The sequence below is a fragment of the Myodes glareolus genome, chromosome 16 (genome assembly GCF_982192425.1).
Source record: "Myodes glareolus chromosome 16, mMyoGla1.1, whole genome shotgun sequence".
Classification (NCBI taxonomy): Eukaryota; Metazoa; Chordata; class Mammalia; order Rodentia; family Cricetidae; genus Myodes; species Myodes glareolus.
Window position 1 is genome coordinate 6,898,278 of NC_142041.1, and position 20,757 is coordinate 6,919,034.

General features: G+C 43.1%; 1 protein-coding gene across 2 annotated transcripts in view; it reads left to right on the forward strand.

Annotated features, from left to right (window-relative positions):
- Positions 1–607: 607 nt before the first annotated feature.
- Ints8 (integrator complex subunit 8) overlaps positions 608–20,757 on the forward strand; it is a 52,068-nt gene continuing 31,918 nt past the window's right edge. Inside the window, exons 1-10 of one of the 2 annotated variants that reach the window (XM_085677012.2) lie at positions 608–895; positions 2,087–2,261; positions 5,558–5,698; positions 5,939–6,010; positions 7,612–7,663; positions 9,862–10,044; positions 13,922–14,029; positions 16,031–16,186; positions 18,744–18,844; positions 19,451–19,592. In XM_085677012.2, coding sequence (XP_085533138.1) covers positions 766–895; positions 2,087–2,261; positions 5,558–5,698; positions 5,939–6,010; positions 7,612–7,663; positions 9,862–10,044; positions 13,922–14,029; positions 16,031–16,186; positions 18,744–18,844; positions 19,451–19,592 — 1,260 coding nt within the window. In that variant the 5' untranslated portion in view covers positions 608–765. The remainder of the gene's footprint in view (positions 896–2,086; positions 2,262–5,557; positions 5,699–5,938; positions 6,011–7,611; positions 7,664–9,861; positions 10,045–13,921; positions 14,030–16,030; positions 16,187–18,743; positions 18,845–19,450; positions 19,593–20,757) is intronic. The other variant, XM_085677011.2, reaches the window with a different exon arrangement.

The window sequence follows — 20,757 nt, forward strand, 5'->3', positions numbered from 1 at the left end:
ACGTGATGACCTCTAATCTCAGCGCTAGGGAGGCTGAGTCAATAAGATCTACTCAGGTTCAAGTTCAGCCCCCAGGATCCCAGGAACTCACTATGAGGACGAATCTGTCCTCCAACTTGAGGGACCCTTGGGCTTCTGCTTCCCAAGTGCAGGGTTTTTCAGGCGGCCCCACCAGGCTTTGCTCCTTAGTTCTGTTGGGGACAGAATGGCGGCAAATGTCAACGTAGGGCTTACTGCGCCGGAAAGGAGATCTGTGCAGCATTAACTAGGTCCTGAACACCTAGACTCCAGAGAAGTCGCAGACAAGTTGCATCTAACTGCTTGCGCTCTTCCTGTTGGAAAACGGGGCGAAGAGGTACGTTGGAAGGAATCTCAGAAAGGTAAAGCACCATAGACAAAACAACTAGATCTGGTTCCGTTTCTCTGAATACGAAGCCATCGAAGTCGCTTCATTTTCCCAGTGAGGAGCACACAGTGGACCTGGAAAGCCCCTCGAGAGCCGAGCTTCGTCGCAAGCTAACGCCATGGCAGCATGGGGGCGGAGCGATCTCTTGCTCCCGCCCCTTTCCTCTGAATTCCAGCAGCGATTGGTCGAGAGCGCGGCGAGTCGCGAATCCGGGGCGGGGCTCTCGGGCAGGCCCGCCGCCATCTTGAGTCGTGCTAGCTGTCCGGGCATTCCGGGCGGATCTTGGTGGGGGACCCAGGCCTCAGGCGGGGGTCAGGTTGGAGCCGGGAGGCGCTGGGAGCGGCGGCGGCGGGGGCAGGATGAGCGCGGAGGCGGCGGACCGGGAGGCGGCCACCTCCAGCCGGCCCTGCACCCCGCCGCAGACCTGCTGGTTCGAGTTCCTGCTGGAGGAGTCGCTGTTGGAGAAGCATCTGCGCAAAGCCTGCCCGGGTGAGCGGGCCCCTGCGGGCGGCGGGCGGGCGTGGTCCCCGGCGGCTGCGGTTCCCGGCGGCTGCGGCCTGGCGGGCGCGGCTGAGCCCGGCTGCACGGTGCCCGAACCGCGGGCGTTGCCGCCGCCGGGTGTCTGAGGAGAGCTCCAGACAAGGCTCTCCCGTCTGCCGTGGTCCTCACGGCCAACGCAGGGGCCGCGTCGCTGCAGTCGCACGGCCCCGGGGCCTGGCTCCGTGCGGGGAGAGCGGCGGAAGCCATCCGTCTGGCGCTGCCGAGCTCGGAGTGAACCCCAGCCTTAGGTTTTTGTCTACTCAGCCAGGGCATTGTGCGCTTGCTTCACTGTTGGACCCCGAATGAAATAAAATAAAAAACCCCGAAGGCAGGAACTGCTGTGCAGTCGCCAGGCGGCTGTTGGGTAGGGATACCAGTGCTTGCATGAATGTTACTGGGTAAGGGCTGTTTTCCTCTTTCCTGGCTTTTCTGGAAAGTTAGCACGTAAGCTTTAGTTTGCTCAGTTCTATGCAAATTTGGCCCTATTTGTAGGTGACTACTTTGTGAAAAGTTGGCATCGTTAGGTAGGCAGTTTTATTACGTGTAGAGCTTTCTTATTGGCACATTGTTTAAAGCTTGCAGTGCTATTAGAGCTTTCGTATCGGCACATTGTTTAGGGCTTGCAGGGTACCAAGCCTCTACTTAGCTTTTTATATCACTTACCTTACTTAGTGAAGTCTTCATAATCTAAGAGGCATTAGCCTCTACTTTTCATTGTGGGAAACAGCGGCAGACATAACTAAATAAAAGACCCTAGTTGTCAGAACAGTAGTTCTGCAGCCCGCATTTCCTTCCTCTAATTAGCCCTGGTCCTAGGGTGAACTGGGAACCTTTAATTCTTCGAGAGAAATGCTTTGTTCTGAACTAACTTTCTTGATCTCTTCCTTCTCCCACTCCCTCCCTCCCGTACTGGGAATTGAACTTAGACCCTCTTGCATACCTGGGAAACTGGCAACCACTGAGCTGCAACTGTCCCTTTTACTAGTCTTCCAGAAGTTTCAGCAGTGTTGTGTCCCTCTTCCCTTCCCTGCCCCACCCCCAGCCCTCGAACTGACAGCCCCCAAGCACCCGCTACAGGGACTCCTTTTGCATGTTTATAATGAAACCTAAGAATTAATTTCCTTTTCTTTTAACTCCTAGATCCCGCACCAGTTCAGCTTATTGTTCAGTTTTTGGAGCAGGCTTCTAAACCTTCAGTTAATGAGCAAAACCAAGTCCAGCCTCCGCCTGATAACAAGAGGAACCGAATCCTGAAGCTTCTTGCTCTTAAGGTTGCTGCACATTTGAAGTGGGATTTAGACATCCTGGAGAAAAGGTGGGAAGTTTGAGTAGCATTCCACTGGACACTGTAGATGCCTTTGTTTCTGTCTGTTTGCTAGTGTTCTTCTCACAGTGACTTCAATTATTTTTCTGCATGTTCATGGCAAATATTCAAACATTTTAAAAAAGATATAAGAAAATGTTTAAAACTAGACATGTGTATAGCTGCAGCATCTTGAGACAAAGGCAGTAGATTCCCGGGAGCCCCCAGTTTAGAGACCAAACTGGACAGCATGGGCTTACTCACACCGTCCAGCCCAGACAAAGCAGGGAATTGACAGGATCATTTGAATAGTAGATGAACCACCTGTAAAGTTTAGATGTTTTCTGTCAGTAACAAGGAAGGACTTCCCTCCCTCTTACTGGAAAGTGAAGTCAGGGCCTCAGAGGTCCTAGGCAAAGTTTTACTGTGAGGCTGTAGACCAAGCTAATTATTACCTGAGTTACGGTAACAGGAGAAAATCCAGACTGTAAGTGTTACTAATGTTTCAGTTGATGTAAATAATCGAGGCACCGAGTGGAAGTTAGTGATGGATGTGAGGGATGATTTACTATTAGACAGTTTGGTTAGTGTCAGTTCCTCTTCCCCACAGTTAGCATTACTGCTGGACTTGGCATTCATTTGCTTACAAACCAGTGCCTTCACAGCTGTGGTTGGAAAGTTATTTGCTTTCATTCTTTCTCTCATAATTGAAAAAAAAGAAACTCTGAAGAATTTAGAAAGATGGAAGTAACATTTTAGGGTAATCTTTGTCCTCGTTTGCCCAGTGTCTTGTTTACAGTGCCAGAGACCGAACCTGGACCTCAGTAGTGCTAGGGACACACTGCCACTAAGCTGCCTGCCAGCCTTCCTCAATTTTTATTAGTTTTTTAAAACAAAACTATTATTATTATTATCATCATTGTTACTGGTTTCTTTGAGACAGGATTTCTTTGTGTAACAGTTCTGGCTGTCCTGGAACTTGCTTTGTAGACCAGACGGGCTTCAATCTCACAGAGATCTGTCTGCCTCTGCCGCCCATTGCTGGGAGTAAAGGCATGCTGCTGGCTTGTTGAGAAAATTAATTTGAACATTTTTTTTTTTAGATTTTCTTTATTTTATGTATATGAATGCTTGACCTTCACATGCACATTTGTGTGTGACCATGTGAGTGCCTGGTGCCTTCGTTGGTCAGAAGGTCAAATTCCCTGAATTGGAGTTATGGATGGTTATGAATCACTGTATGAGTGTTGGGAACCCATCTAGGTCCTCTGGAAGAGTAACAAGTGCTCTGACCACTTAACAGCCTCTCCAGTATGCAGAGGATCTGTATAGCCCACTCTGACCCTGAACTGGCTATGTAACTGAGGAGGATCTCGCTTTTCCCTCCCAACATGCTGGGATTATTCATATCATACTTCCTACATTTTAAAATAATGTTATCATACCCTGTATAATGTTTTCATTTATTTCTTCGAGTAATGTAATATTAACTAGTTTGATATGGTGGTGTGTAATTCATAATCCCAGCACTTGGGAAACTGAGGGTAGAAGAACCAGTGGTTTAAGGTCAGCCTGAGCCTTTTAGCAAGAACCAGTCTCAATTCCCCACTTCTCCTATGAACCACCACACAGTATTATTAACTGTTCCTCACTGACACTAATTTAGCTTGTTTCCAGTTCTCTCTCTCTCTCTCTCTCTATATATATATGTGTGTGTGTGTGTGTGTGTGTGTGTGTGTGCATACACACACACACACACGCATAGACACATATGCATGCATACACACGTGTGTTTGTGTATTTGTTTGGTTGGTTCTTTTAAAGATAGGATTTCTCTGTGTGATTCTGGCTATCCTAGAACTCATTCTGTAGATCAGGCTGGCCTCTAACTCAAAGATCTGCCTGCCTTTGCCTCCCTGGGATTAAAGGCATGTGTCACCACCACAAGGCCTTTTTATTTATTTTAATTAGTTAATTTATTTTATGTATATGGGTGTTTTGACAGCATGTGTGTCTGTGAACCACATATGTGCCCGGTGTCCTTGGAAGTCAGAAAAGGGCTTCGGATCCCCTGGGACTAGAGTTACAGACTGATGTGAACCACCATGTGGGTGCTGGGAGCTGAACCTGGGTCCTCTTTAAGAATAGCCAGTGCTCTCAAAACCACTGAGCCACTCTCCAGCCGCGGTTGGCAGTTTTCTACCCTAATAATCTATAATGTCTTAAATGTTTTTGTCTAAGCATGAGTTCACTGTGCAGCCCAGGCTGCCCTCATTTCCCTCTCTGCCTTGCAGGTGAGTGTCCCCACCCTGCAGCTTATACTTCATTCAGCATAGTCTTTCAAAACATTTTTTCCACCATATGTTCTTCAGCATTAAATACAGCTTTTTAAAAAGTAAATAGATTATTTTGTGGTTGAGGCCCAGACTGGTCTCCAGGTCTGCAGTGAAGGATGGCTTTGGGCTTCTGCTATCTTGTGGGACTGTGTGTGTGGTGCAGTAATAGTGTCCAGGAGACATGGCTCTCCATGGTAATGTATGCAGTGTTAAGGCACACATGGCTTATATGAGACAGTTGGAAAATTGAACACCTGCTGGGTTTTTCTGGTTCTGGGAATTGAATCCTTGACCTCCAGGACAAATAAGCTGCTATTGGCTACACCCAGCAGTAATGTTATTGGTTATTTGGTGATAATCAAATGTAAATGATTGCTTCTTTTTCTTCTTTTTTTGGGGGATGTGGGGTGGGGTGGTGATGGGTGGTGTTAGTGTTGAGACAAAGTTTCAATCTGTAGACCAGACTGCCCTCAAACTGAGACATCCTTATATGACTGCCTCCGGAATACTAGGAATTTAAATTATTTCTCTGAAGAATTTATAGTTATTTTGTCAAGAATTCACTTTTTGCAGGTGTAGTGGCTACACCTGTTAAGCCAACACCTTGGAGGCCAAGACGGGCAGCTGCCTGTTTGAGGCCAGTCTGCTTTGCATAGCAGGCCTCTATTTGAAAAAAGGAAAGGTAAACATTTTAGATGGGATCTGAAATCTTTAAATTTGGGACGTAGGTAAGAGTGAACATGAAAGACTGATCACTAGTTGAACAGTTAAGGGTGTGTGGTATGTGCTCAGTATGGGTTTTGCCACTTTTGTATTGTGTAAGCCCACAGGAAAAAGTCTTGAATCTACCAGGTAGATAGATCTGCAGATGCGATCCTTGAACAGCGTAGTTATTTCCACTCATAGTAGGGGTTCGTCTTCTCTGTGGCTTGTGCAGCTAACACGCAGACATGCCTCTCTGCTTCCCCTAAGCCTGTCTGTGCCGGTGCTGAACATGCTGTTGAACGAGCTGCTGTGCATCAGTAAAGTCCCTCCTGGGACCAGGCATGTGGACATGGACCTGGCAGCCCTCCCCCCGACCACAGCCATGGCAATCCTCCTCTACAACAGATGGTGAGCAGCCTCCTGCCTTGCATGCTGCCGTTCAGGGCCATGCTTTTGAGGATTTCCTTTTGTTCAGGGATCTTTCTAGGCATCTTTGGAACTGTACACCTGGAAGTGGAAACATTTTATGTATGGCAATGTAGACAAAAAGCATGTTGCTGAAACTGGGGATGAAATCTTACATTTATTAAGTTATTATACTTGTTATGATTGAACTGACTTTTTATTGTTTCCCTGTCTTTTCTTTAGGGCAATTAGAACAATTGTTCAAAGCAGCTTTCCTGTCAAACAGGCAAAACCTGGGCCTCCTCAATTAAATGTGTGAGTTGTGACAACCCTTCCTTGGGGCGTCTTTCATTGTGATTTAAGGATGTTGTCCAGAGAGAGGATGGAGGGCCTGCGTGGAGCTAGGGCTTGGAGGTGTGACTGTGAAGAATTTTTCCATATAACTAAGTTGTCTTTCATGTGTATTAGTTTTGTACCTGGAGAAGTTAATATTAGTGTTAGCAGTACAAAGTTCATGACAAAAGCTTGATGGAATATGGAGATTTAAATCCAGTTCATAAATTCTTGGTGGCAGCTCATCCCACTTGGGAGCTGGACAGCATAGTTACTGGACATGAGTGGAACTGCTTGCTTACACTTCATAACAGAATAGACTTACTTATGGCCTAGGTCTGAATGGTTAACTGCTTTCTTTGGGACTTGGGTCAAGCTGCAGTCAAAGGAAGCTTCTGTCAGTGCAGGTGATTTTTACTTCATGAGCTGGGATGCCAAGGAAGAAAGGGTGGAGCAGGGCTAATAATTACCCCTGGGCACACTCCATTGTTCTGCCCACCTGCTACTTCTCTCACTTCCCAGAGGTCAGCAGTATACCCCAGAAGAGCCATCTGGGGAGCGGAACCTTTAAAAACTTACCTCTCGAGGAAACTGCCAGTATTTAAGTAACAGTAACATGCTAGGACATAAAAAATAACACAATTCTTTGTACTGTGACACATTCTTTATTGCTATTTTTTATTTTTATTTTTGGTATTTTTGAATAGGATCTCACTATTTATTTAGCTCTGGCTGGCTTGGAACTTAATATAGACCAGGCTGGTCTTGAACTTGCAGAGATCCTCCTGCTTCTGCTTTCTGAGTGCTAAAATTAAAGACTTGTGCTACCATGCCCAGCTTCTATGTCTACTTTTTTTAAAGATTAAAATTAATAAAATTAATTTTATTTTTATATTGCTGAGAATTTTCTCTACATGTGTGTAATTGCACCATGTGCATGCCTGGTGTCTTAGGCAAGAAGATTCGGATCCCTGGTACTTGATTACAGTTGGTTGTGAGCCACCATGTGGGTACTGGGAACCGAACCCCAGTCTTTTGGAAGAACAGCCAGTGCTTCTAACTACTGAGGTGTCTTTCTAGCCCCCTCTGTTGGCTCTTCTTTAAATAAATGAGCTTTTGTTGTCAATAAACTCTATTACTCTTTTTGTTTCCTTCCCTCCTCCTCCTTTCTCCTTCCTCTTTCTCCCTCCTCTTCCAATAGGAGCTGATAGAGTTTTGTAATTTGATTGGCCTTGAAACTCCCAGTCCTCCTGTCTCCACTGCTCAAATGCTGGGATTATAGGTGTGTGTTATGCTTAGCTAGTTTTACTCCTAAAGGAAAGGTTAGGAGTTTTATGTAAAGCAATTGAGGAGGTCCTGGTAAATTAATGATCATCATAATAATCCGTGCTTTTATTTGTTTAAACAAACAAACAAACAAAAATACCTGTTAGCTGTTATCATTTTAAACAAAAATACCTGTTAGCTGTTATCATTTTAAAAAATTTAAGTTTCATGCTGAAGAATGATAGTCTTAAATTTAGACTTCTACAGTCTTGTCTTGAGAATTGTATTTCAGTGCTCTTGCATCTTTGTTCTTTTAGCATGAATCAGATGCAGCAGGAAAAGGAGCTAACAGAAAACATTTTGAAAGTGGTGAGTACTGGCAGTCACTGCAGTGTCAAGGTAGCAGGGAGAGGTGCGTCTCTGATCTTAGCTTGAGGGTGTTACAGAGAGCTAAGCACAGGGGTGGGCTTTGCTGTAAGCATTTAAGAAGGTGTGTGTGTGTTTTGCTTTTATGAGACAGCCTTATCACATAGCCCTGGTTGGCCTCAAATTTTCCACGTAGCCAAGATGTCTTCAATTCATTATCATCCTACCTCCGCCTCACAAGTGTTAGGATTGCAGACACTTGTTACCAATACTTGGCCTAAATTGTCCAGTTTTCAACACTGTCGGCACAATACTTTATCGTTAGTTCTTTTGTTGAATAGTTCATGATATTTTAACAGACATTGTTCAAGACGTGTTACGCTTAGCTAACATTGTCAAGGTTTTTTTTCCTCTTTTTGGTTTTTTGAGACAGGGTTTCTCTGTCCTGACTGTCCTGGAACTCTCTTTGTATATCAAGCTGGCCTTGAACTCACTGAGATCCACCTGTCTCTTCCTAGAGTGTTGGGATTAAAGGTGTGCACCACCATCACATGATTTTTATTGGACCAGGAAGTGGCTTAGTTGGTAAAGCTCTTGCTGTTTAAGCAAAGAACCTGAGGTTGATTCTCAGCTCCCGTGTAAAAGCCAGATGTATTAGTGTGCCTGTCTGTGGTCCCCCACTGGAGAAATGGAGACAAAAGGGTGCCTGGGACTCACTAGGTAGTTTATCTACTTGGATTGGTGAGCTCCAGGTTCATTGTGTCTTATCAGAAACTAAGATGAAGAGTAATTGAGAGAGACTTCCACCATCACCCTCTGGCCTTGACATGTATGCACTCGTGTGTGCATATGGTCATACATACAGTGCCAAATGTGGTTTCATACACTGAGTTCCACAACTCTGGAGGAAGATCTGGAATTGAAGGTCATCCTCAGGTTTGTAGCAGGTTTGAGGCTAGCCGGGCTACATGAGGGCTTATCAACAAAACAAACAGGGCTGGCAACATAAGTAATTTGGTAGATTGCTCATCTAGCCTGCACAACGCCCTGGGTTTGAGACCTAGTACTGCATACACTGGCAGCAGTATGTGTGGCACTGGGCAGGTGAAGCCATGAGGATCAAACATTCAAGCTCACCCTCAACTACATTAGAAGGCCAACCCGTCTCAAGAAAAAAGAAGAAACGCTAAGAAAATAAAAAAGTTGGTTTTTCCATGACCTTATACTCTTTGTAGTTATCAAAATTTGTAGCATAACAGGGAGTGACTGAGAGGAGAGGAGAGAGGGAAACTGTGGCTGGGATTTAAAATAATTAATTTAAAAAATTCACAACAAATGTGGAAAACAAAAGACTGTCAGAAAATTACAGCAAATCTTGAATGCGTGCCTGTGTATTTGCTAGGCTCAAGCCTAAGGCCTACTGATGGTGCGCAGTGCTGTGCCTCTGAGCTGTGTGCTACATGCTACCCCAGAGGGCTTTTGTAATGATTCGTAGATTTTCAGTATTTTCATTTGTTTGTGACTGTACGTATGTCTGTCTGTGTCTGTGTGTGCATGAGTGTAGGAGTCTACAGAGGCCAGAGGTGCCAGATCCCCATGGAGCTGGAGTTATAGGTGGTTGTATGTTACCTAATGTAGGTTCTGGGACTTAAACTCAAGCCCACTGGAAGAGCAATACATGCTTAACTGCTAAGCCAGCTCTCCAGTACCCCATATTTATTGTTTAATCTCCTCAATGTAAAAGAAATGGGAGATTATCTGTAAATTATGTATAATCTCTGTAAGTATTTAACATCAAAGTGTTCTGAAGAAGGTAGGGCATAAGTATCAAAAAGTAGGAATAAAAGAAAAAAATCATACCTCTGTGAAACAAATGCACAGTAGGGTTTGTAATGTTTTGAATAGAGAAGCAAAAAGCCTGTGTCGTATTGTTGCTGTGTGGTGCTTAGTAATCCAGCTTTGCACAGGGAAGTGTAAATTAAAATCAAACAGTGCAGATGTTTCTTGTATTTTGTTTCTAACGTTACAACAGAATGTACTGCATTTTTAATAGTTAAGATTATTACTTCAGCAAGTAATTGTACCTGTTGAAATATCCCCTGTTTTAGTACATGAAGCTACTAAATATTCTGTAAAAAATGTTTTGGTTATTATAATCAGTTGCTATTGTTACAATTTCATTTGTGTGTTGAATTTTGTAGCTAAAAGAACAAGCTGCTGATTCTATTTTGGTCCTGGAAGCAGCCTTGAAATTAAAGAAGGATCTGTATGTTCACACTATGAGAACTCTGGACTTACTGGCCATGGAACCAGGCATGGTGAATGGAGAAACTGAGAGTTCTACAGCTGGGTTGAAAATCAAAACTGAGGAGATGCAATGCCAGGTATTTCTTTCTTTAATTAGCCAGTATATTGGAAATTGCATGTAAGACCTTGATATTTTTGTTAGATGTATTTTTACCTTTGTTTCTGTGATTTTGATCTGAGCCCTTTTTTTTTTTTTTTTTAAAGAAACGAGTTCATTAATAGAAAGGTTGACCTGGAACTTGCTTAGGTCAGGACTTGCCTTGAACTTGTTACCCTCTTGCCTTAGCCTCTTAAGTGCTGGAGTTATTGGCATGCACCACCATATATAATCTATTAGATTTTTATTGGCAGTTATTTCTTAGAAGTTTTTTGGTTTTTTGCTTTTTTTTCTTCCTGAGATAAGGCTTCTCTGTGTAACATTTCTGGTTGTCCTGGAACTCTCTCTGGAGTCCAGGCTGGCCTTGAACTCATAGAGAACGCCTGCCTCTGCCTCCCGGGTGCTGTGATTAAAGGCTTCCACCAACTGTCATCTTAGAAGTTTTATAGGCCTGTACTTGAGATTTTTCTAAAGGAAATAAAAGGAAAATTTTATGGAGCCTATTATTTTCAAAGCAGTTTCTGAATTGATTTGCAGTACTTTCTTTTAGGAGTGTAGTTAAATTCCCCAGAAGACAACAAAAACTAATGTTGTGCCAGGCTGAAAATGTAGGCCTTCAGGTCAGATAATTGACTCAGTAAGGACCTTATCTGTTTCTCTGACTTTGGGCCCCTAGACCCTTTGACAGTTTTCAGTTTTAGTCAGACATGGTGTACATACCTGTCGTTTCCAGCACCCAGGAGGCAGAAGCAGAGATTGAGGCTACCCTGGTCTACAGAGTGAGTTCCCAGATAGCCAAGGCTATAGAGAAACCCTGTCTCAAAAAAGAAAACTGTTACAAGGAGAGCCAGGCCTCTTGTTTGTCCCGGCCGCCCGACTAGCCTAGTCCCGAAATAACCATACAGAAACTGTTAATTAAAACACTGTTTGGCCCATTAGCTCTAGCCTCTTATTGGCTAACTCTCACATCTTGATTTAACTCCTTTTTATTAATCTATATATCACCACATGGTCATGGCCTACCAGAAAAGTTTTAGCACGTCTACTTTCGGCCGTGGATCCATGGCATCCCCTGACTCTGCTTTCTTCCTCCCAGAATTCAGTTCTGTCTTCTCTGCCTACCTAAGTTCTGCCCTATTAGGCCAAGGCAGTTTGTTTATTCATTAACCAATACAAGCAACACACAGAGGGGACTCCCATATCACAAAACAGCAACAAAAATGAAATTTATTTTTATTGTTGAATGTCTTTATGTTCAAGCCTTCCTTTTCTTTACTAGATGTACTGATTTTTGTCGGCTTAACAAAAACTGGAGTCATCTGGAATGAGGGAATTCACTGAGAAAATGTCTTCATCAGATTCAGCTATAGGAGAGCCTGTGGGTTGTTTTGAGTCAGGGTTTCTCTGTGTAGCTTTGGATCCTGTTCTCCCGAGTGCTGGGACTAAAGGCATGCACTGTAGACAGAAGTTTCTGTCCTGCCTGGTCCCATAGCCATTTAGTCACAAATAAACACACAGAGGCTTATGTTATAAACTGTTTGGCCTATTAGCTCAGGCTTGTTATTAACGAGTGACAAATCTTTACAGTGTACAAGAACATTATCTCACAGCAGTGTGCCACCAGTGATGGAGGTGGATGGGCCCATCCTCCTGATTGGGTGTATGAGAAAGTAGATTGAGCAAAGCCGGAGGCATCATTCCTCCATGTTTTCTGCTTCAATTCCTGCCTCCAGGTTCCCACTTTGAGTTCTTCCCTGACTTTCTGCAGTGATATAGTATGATATGAAAATTGTAAGATGAAATAATTATTTTCCTCCCTAAGTTGCTTTTGGTCAAAGTCTTAATTACGGCTATAGAAAGAAGTCAAACTAAGATATTAGATTATAAAGTACTATGTCTATCTACGTACCTGTGTTCTAGTACAGACCCTTGAGGACAATAGAAATTTTAAAGCATTCATTGATTACCTTTTTAGGGCCAAAATCCATTAGAGTATTATTTTTGTTTTTAAGACAGGATCTATATAAACCCTGGCTGGTCTGGAACTTATTGCATAGACCAAACTGGCCTGAAACTCACAGAGATCAGCCAGCCTCTGCCGTTTGAGTGCTGGGATTAAAGGTCTGCACCACCATGTCTGGCTAGATCATAATTTTAAAGGCTACTGTATTTGTACAAACACATGGCATCTTTTCCCTAGTTCCTATTGTGAGAAGAGGTGGAAAGAAGACAGTTTTGTAAAGGGCGTCCTTTTGGGATTGGGGATAGCCGAAGGCAATCATCTGTTCAAGATACGCTGAGAATTTATGAGAGGGCACTTGAATAAGAAGTCAGTGACAGTTAATCCTCAGCTCTGTCTTGGTGCTCTCTGCTTTGTCAAGTCACTCTTCTCCCCACTGGTGTTCTGAATAGCTTGCTGGATTAAGTCAAACTTGAAGTCAATAGCGAGCAAGGCGATCAGTCTAAGATAAGGTTCTTGGCGGCTGGCGATTCAGTTAAGTTGGTAGAGTGCCTGTTTAGCATACACAAAGTCCTAGATGTGAAGGTGGAATGGTGACGTACACTTGTCATAGCACACAGGTGTGGAAGCAAAGTGTCAGCTTCAAGACCATCTTAAACTACACACCAAGTTTGAGAACCTGCCCCGGAGAGGGAGGCCAGGGAGGAAGACAGAGAGGGAAGGGAAAGGAGACACTTCAGGCGAGGAGAGGTGTTCTTAGAAAGTATGTCCATTCTGCAGTTAGAAATATAGCTAAGAAATCATTATAATACCACAGTCATTTCTGTCTCCATTTAGCCTGTCAGGGTAGACACTTGTCCTTGTCCCTTTGGTGGACTGGTCCCACCTCTATGCGGCTGAACACTTTTTAGGTATTGCCTTTTTTGCTTGTCTAGCTTGGAATCAGGAATGTTGTACAGATGTATGATATACTTAGTTTATAGTGAGTCAGGAGCTTTTAAGTCCAAGAAGTAGGCATGGTAATGTAGCTGGCAGGCAGTCGCTGTGACAGTAGCTGTAGTGTCTGGGGCAGTGTGCGGAGTGCTGGTGCCTTTGGGTCGCTAGTGTGAGTTGTGGTGTCTGGTGTGGTGCTGTCCCTGCCGCAGTTCTGATTTGGGTCGCTAGTGTGAGTTGTGGTGTCTGGTGTGGTGCTGTCCCTGCCGCAGTTCTGATTTGGGTCGCTAGTGTGAGTTGTGGTGTCTGGTGTGGTGCTGTCTCTGCCGCAGTTCTGATTTGGGTCGCTAGTGTGAGTTGTGGTGTCTGGTGTGGTACTGTCCCTGCCGCAGTTCTGATTTGGCTTCTGTCCCCTTTCCTTCTCTTGTTTTTCTGACTCAATTCTTTGACCTTCCAAATAATTTTGTAAGTTATCAGAAACCCTTTAGTTTAGTTTTTTGGCTTAAATCAAAGTTATTGTCTATTAATATTTCTTCTGATTATGGGTTTTATTTGTCTTTTTTCTGTTTTCCTACCATTATACATAAGTTTGAGATAGGCATGGTGGTGAGGCCTTTAATTTCGCACTCAGGAGGCAGAGGCAGGTGGATCTCCATGAGTTCCAGGCAAGTCCGCTACATAGTGAGTTCCAGGACAGCCAGGGCTATAGAGAGAAACCCTGTCTCAAAACAAACAAAATAAATAAATTTGAATTTTGTCAACTTTTTTTGGTTGTTTGTTTTTGGAGACAGGGTTCCTCTGTGTAACCCTGGCTGTCCTGGAATTTACTAAGTAGACCAGGCTGACCTGGAAGTCACAGAGACCCGCCTGCCTCTGCCTCCTGAGTGCTGGGATTAAAGGTGTGTGCCACCATTGCTTGGCTTGTCAATATTTTAAGCAAATTGGTGTTTTGTTATCATTTCAGGTGTGTTATGATTTGGGTGCAGCCTACTTCCAGCAAGGCTCTACAAATTCAGCTGTCTATGAAAATGCCAGAGAGAAATTCTTTAGAACTAAAGAGCTAATTGCAGAGGTAAGTACAACCATAAATGGTACATGATAGTTGGTCCCTTAAAAGCCTATATGGTTTTTGACTTAACTTTTTCTAAACAAAATCTGTATTGGGTGCTAGAGTGTAACTTACTTGGTTTTTAAGACAGTTTGACTATGTGGCTCTGGTTGGCCTGTAACCCACAATACTGGGATTAATAGATTGATGATAGCAAACCCAGTGTTGGGGTATGGCTTCACAGTAGATTGTGTTTTTAGCATATATAAGTCCTTTGGTTCAGTCCCAGTGGCAACAAACCAGTGTACCCAGTGTAGAAAATTGGAAAGTTAAAAAGAAATAATATAAACTAACTTTTAAAAATGTGTATCATTTCCTTGTTATTGTGGTGTCTTTTCCTGTTGTTGTGATAGAATATCCACAAGCAACGTAAGAGAACACAGTTGATTTTGAGTTTGAGGTTCATTATGGCAGGGAGTCAAGGCAGTAGGGGTGTGAAGCAGCTCTTCCTCTTGTGTCCGGTGTCAAGAAGTATAGTGCATTAAAAGCAATTTTTTTTTTTTTTAAAAAAAAGGTAGAACTAGCCAGGTGTGGTGTGCACACCTTTAGTCCGAGCCCTCTGGAGGCAGAGCCAGCCTCATCTTTAGAACAAGTTGCTTTTTATGATTCAGAGAATTACATCTAAGAGGAATGATTTATTTTTTCAGTTAATTGTTCAGTGTGTTTCTGTGTATGGGTGGGTATATGCATGTGAGTCCTGGTTCACCTGGAGGCCAGCAGATCGTGCTTGAGCCCCTGAAGCTGTAACTATAGGTGGTTGTGAGCCACCCATCATGGGCACTGGGAACCAAACGCAGGTCCTTAGTGTGTGCTCTTATGTACCAGACCATCACTCGAGCCTCAGATGGTTGAATACCTAAGTGTATGACTATTTTTAAGAACCTAGATTTATTTTATTTTATTTTACTTTTAAGACAGGGTTTCTCTTTGTAGCCCTGGCTCTCCTGGAACTCTAGATTAGACTAGCTTCAAACTCAGAGACCCACCTGCCTTTGCCTCCCAAATGCTAGTGCTGGGATTAAAGGTGTGTGCCACCACCGCTTGGCTGGAAAAATCATTTTAATTTCCTTTCCTCTTTAGAAAAATTAATCAGAGCCAGGTGGTGGAACATGCCTTTAATCCCAGCACTTGGGAGGCAGAGGCAGGTGAATCTCTGTGAGTTTGAGGCCAGCCTGGTCTACAGAGCAAGTTCCAGGACAGCCTGAGATACACAGAGAAACCCTCTTTTGAAAAACCACACACACACACACACACACACACACACACACACACACACACACACACAATTAACCAGATACCCTCAAAGCTTAATTTAGTCTTTGTCCATCGTTTTTGTACTGGCCAGGGTTGATCCCATGGTTTCAGTTTGATAGCAGGTGGTCTGCCGTGGAGCTGTATCTCTAGCCCTAGACTTACTCTATGTAGAGCTATTAGAAATTGCTAATTTTGTTCAATTTTAAGTATAATTACTTAAAATTCATTTAAAAACGTCTTTAGAAATGTTTCTGATAGTAACATTTCTAATGTTTTTGGAGAGACTTTTGCTCTTTTTACTATCTTTTAAATCTGCCTGATGTGTGGATTTCCGATGTAGGCTGGAAGAGTTGTCCCCACCGGTGTTTTGTTTGTCACATCCCGAGTGATGATAAATAAACTAGAAAAGCAAAGGTCCAAGCTATGAATAGCTTAGGTATTGTGGATCACATCAGTCTGTCTTGGGAGTTTTTTTTTTTCAACCTTAGAAAGTTGTTTTTAACTCAAGGGACAAGCAAAAGCTGATCACAAATTGCACCTGGTCGTTGGACATTGTTTTGCTGAAAACATTTAATCTTGTCAATATTTGTGGTTCCTCCAGTTTTGAAATTTTCATTATCGTGTTCTTGTACTATTAAGATGCACTACGGAGTACTAGTCTGTTATGTATATTTCATTAATGGGTAATGATATATAACTCTTACTTTACAGATAGGTTCATTATCTCTTCATTGTACCATAGATGAGAAGCGCTTAGCCGGCTATTGTCAAGCGTGTGATGTTCTTGTAGCTTCCTCTGGTAATAACTCTGAGCAGTTGACTCCATATAGTCAAGTCCACATTTGTTTACGCTCTGGCAGCTATCAGGTAAGACGAGATGGGGTTATAGCGGTGTAGTTCAAATTCTACTGCCACCACTGCCAACTTTCACTTTTTAAGATTACCATGAGACTCGGGTGAGACGGTATAATTAGTCATACATGTGTTCACTGCTACCGACAGAAAAGCTTGCCTGTCTTAATCACTTCTCTAGGAAACTGTGAGAACTGTCAAAACCTGAAGGCTAAGCTTTGAAATCACAGGGAGTGAGGGAGCTTTGTTCTTATGGAATCCGAGGTCTCATTGTGTCTCAGCACAGCTCATCTGCCGCCTCAGCCCTAGATGAGAAGAGCGGAGTGGTTTGGTCAGGTGGGATGTTCTCTTACAAACTCCCTGTCAGCGAGCCTGTCGTTGTCTGAGATTATAGTGTCCTGTCTGGGCGCTTGTCCTTCAATATCTTCTTTGTTTGTTTTGAGTCAGCATCTCTTTCTTTTGCTGCCCTGGCTGTCCTGGAACTTGATTATGTAGACCAGGCTGGTCTCAGGCTCACAATGCCTGTGTCTGTTGGGGCTAAAGGCATATGCCATCTCATCTGTGTATCCTGTGCTTTTTAATGAAAGTCACTAACAATGAGTTTGTGGTGGTGAAGTCATTTTAAGAATGTTATCCCAACCATGCCTTTATGAGGCACAGCAAAATGAGACAATCAAGCTTAACTTTCATCAGTTTTAGGTTTTTTTTTGTTTTTTTTTTTAAATGATTTTTCGAGACAGGGTTTCTTTGTGTAACAGCTCTGGTTGATAGAACTCTCTATGTGGATCAGGCTGACCTTTAATTCCTAGAGATCAAAGGCATGCATTACCACTGCCTGGCTCCCCATTGAGTTTTTAATCCCAGATTTATAATTCACTATCTTTATCTAAAATGTCATTTCTTCATCCATCCAAAAATATATGGAAAGGAACATTGTAACTAGTATATTTTCTCATTTTTCTCTTGGCCTTTTTTTTTTTTTAAATACTTTGTGTAGGGAGAAAATTAAGTGTTTTTCAAGGTGAATGATAGGTACTGGTGAAGTAAAGTGGAGATACCATTCAGCTACATCTCAGCAGTACAGGCGTATAGGCGGTCAGAATCTGTTAAAGCGGTGGTTCTTACCCTGTGGTTCTCCACCCGTTTGGGAGTTGATGCCCCTTTCACAGGAGTCACATCAGAGATCCTGCATATCAGATTCTACTTTAGGTCCCAGAACAGTAGCAAAGTTATGCTTACGAAGTAGAGATGAAAATAATTTTGTGGTTGGGGATTATAACACTGAGGAACTGTTTTAAAGGGTTACAGCAATTAGGAAGGTTGAGAACCACTGCTCATAAAATATGGATTATAAGAAGACCCTTAATTTTTTTTTTTTAATAATAAAAAGAAGCTGGGTGGTGGCGGCACACGCCTTTAATCCCAGCACTCGGGAGGCAGAGGCAGGGGGATCTCTGAGTTCGAGACCAGCCTGGTCTGCAAGAGCTAGTTCCAGGACAAGCTCCAAAGCTACAGAGAAACCCTGCCTCGGGTGTGTGTGGGGAATTCAGCTGGATGTGGTGGCATGTTTCTTTAATCTTAGCTTTTGGAAGGCAGAGGCAGGTGGATCTCTGAGTTCAAGCCCAGTCTGTTGTACATAGTTCCAGGACAGCCAGGATTACATAGTAAAAGGCCTGTTTCATCATCCCCTTCATGTGATAAGGTCTATGCAAATAGGACCATCAGAATCTTCCACTTAGACAAGCATGCTGAAGCAGATACATAGATAGGTATAATGGTAGCTAGGAAGGGGAAGGGCGATGGTGTTGCAGCTCTGTGATGCGTCACAGTTGCATAGATAGAAGTTTCGTGCCTTTCAGATGTTGTATTTAGGTTTTTTGTTGGCTCTTCTTATTTATCGAGGTGAACTTTTGCTTGTGCAGTTCAGCCTGACCTTCACTTCTTTTTGCCTCAGCCTTCCAAGTGCTCAGTTAGAGGTGATTGATAGCGCTCTTGGCTCAGGTGTGGTATGGTCTTTTGTTTTGTTTCTAGTTAGATGCAAAGACGTCAGTAATTTGTTTCTCTCTTGCTTCTAACTTGTGGTTCACAGTCTTTAACTTTGAAAAGGGAAACTACTTCTATTCTTAATCTAATTTTATAAATTTTGGAAGAAAATACTTCTCCAGTATTTTATGTTTTATGTATAGCTTAGGATGACATTGAACTTCTGGTCCTCCTGTCTCTACTCCCCTGTGCTGAGATCACAGCGTGTGCCACCATCCTCAGTTTTATGTAGTCCAGGGCTCTGTCTGTGCTAGGCAAGCAAGTGTTCTGACAGCTGAGCTACATCCCTACGCCGTAGAAAGAGAGACTTACGTGGATCGAATCTACATGGGAAGTAGAAAAAGACAAGATCTCCTGAGTAAATTGGGAGCATGAGGACCATGGCAGAGGGTTGAAGGGTTAGGGGAGAGACAGGGAAGGGAACAGAGAAAATTGTAGAGATCAATAAAAATCAATAAAAAAAGAAAGTGCGTCTTAAAGAAACTGCCTTGGTTTTTTACTTGGATGCAATTTTCTGTTTTTTTTCTAGGAGGTAGTGCAGATTTTCATTGAAGATAATCTAACCTTAACTTTACCTGTTCAGTTCCGGCAGTCAGTATTGAGGGAGCTCTTTCAGAAAGCTCAACAAGGGTAAGCTTGAAAAATTAGTTCTGATCTTTGAGTAATGGAAGAAGTGCTTTGTGAGTTATTAAATGCCACTTGAAAATTACCTGTCTCTCATTGGCATTATTTTCACTTTTGTTACAAGGGACACTAATGTGATCATGGAGACTTTTTTTTAATTACTTGTTTTATGTATATGGATGGGTGTTTTCTTTGCTTCGATGTCTGTGCACCTTGTGTATACCTTGTGCCTCAGAGTCTGGAAGAGAGTGTTGGATGCCCTGCACTTGGAGTTCAGACAGTTGTGAGGTGACATAGGGAAGAGCAGCCACTGCTCTTAGTCACTGAACCAGCCCTATAGCCCAGTGGAAAGTTGTTTCTCCTAGTTTCTTCTAAAAGTGCTTGCGGTGAGAAAGTTATTTGGAGCACAGTTCTATTCTTCTGCTCAGTCTTTAGAAGTCAGCTACCTTTCTGTCTGTTTTTGAGTTGGTATATGATATTTAGTAGCATGCTTGGAGATCCTAAAATGTTACTTCTCAAGAAGAAATGGTTCCATTCTTTTAAATTTTGTTTCATGCTACTGTTCCCATTTTATAATAACAACATTGATGTTTCTGCTTTTGTGTTCTGCAGAAATGAAGCTCTAGATGAGATCTGTTTTAAAGTGTGCATCTGCAACACAGTACGTGATATTCTGGAAGGCAGAGCAGTCAGTGTCCAGTTCAACCAACTGTTTCTTAGACCAAACAAAGAGAAAATAGAGTTTCTCCTTGAGGTAAGGCATTCCCCTACGGTAATAGACCATTGCTCTATGTTTTCCAGGGGCGCCCAGTGCTCTCTGCTCTGCCTCCTGCCTCTCTTCCCTGTGGTGTATAGTTGACAGTATTAACAGATTGAGCAGCCACTGCCTCTCCTCAGCCCTTCCTTCTCCTTTTTCTCCTCCCCCACCTCCTTCCTCTTTCCTTCCTCCTCTTCTCCCTCTGCCCTCCTATCCCTCTTTTCCTTCTCCTCTTCCTGCCTCCTCTTCCTCCTCTTTCTCTACCTTCTCTTCCCCCTCCTCTTTTCCCTCCTCCCTTATATCTCTTACTCTTCCTCCCCCCTTCTCTTCATCCTTCTCTCCCTCCTCCTTCCCAGTCCCGCCTGGATTTTTTTAAAGACTGGCTCCTGCTGTGTAGCTCAGGCCTCAGATTCTATTCTTCTGCCCAGCATCCCAGTGGTGAGGTAGGCAGGTGCCATCACATTGTGTTTTTGCTTCATCTTCAGACAGCTCTTCCTCCTTTTCCCTTGTTCTTTATACTTGATCCTTCTTGGTCTTTCAATGACTTTTTCAGTGACTTTTCTCCTCTGCTGCAGTTAGGACCGACTTCACCTTAAGGTTCTGCCTTTTTTTTTTCTTTTTTTAGAGAATAATTTGATTATTTATTGAGACAATAAACTTATTTATCAAGACATAGTCCTGCTGTATACACCAGACTGTCCTCAAACTTACAGAGTACAATTTGTCTCTGCCACCCAAGTGGTGAGACCACACTTGGTCTAAGATTTGTTTATTTTCTGTGTGTGTCTGCCTGATTTTATGTACACTGTGTGTGTGCATGTGTCTGAAGAGGCCTGTAGATCCCTTGGAGCATCAGATTCACTGGAACTGGGGCTATTACAAGCTGCTGTAAAGCTGTCTGTTGTGGGTGTTGGGGAGTGAATCTAGGTCTTACACAGTAGCAGCAAGTATTCTTAGCCGCTGAACTGCCTCTCCAGTTCCCAAGGTTTTTGTTGTTGTTTGTTAGTTTTTTGAGGCAGGGTCACTACATAGTCCTGCCTGACCTTGAATCTCCAGAGATTTGCCTCCCAAAGGGCTGAGATTAAAGGCACATGCCACTGTGCAACTTCAGCCCCTAATTATTAATTAAAAATATTTATTTTAAAAAATGTTTTATCATATT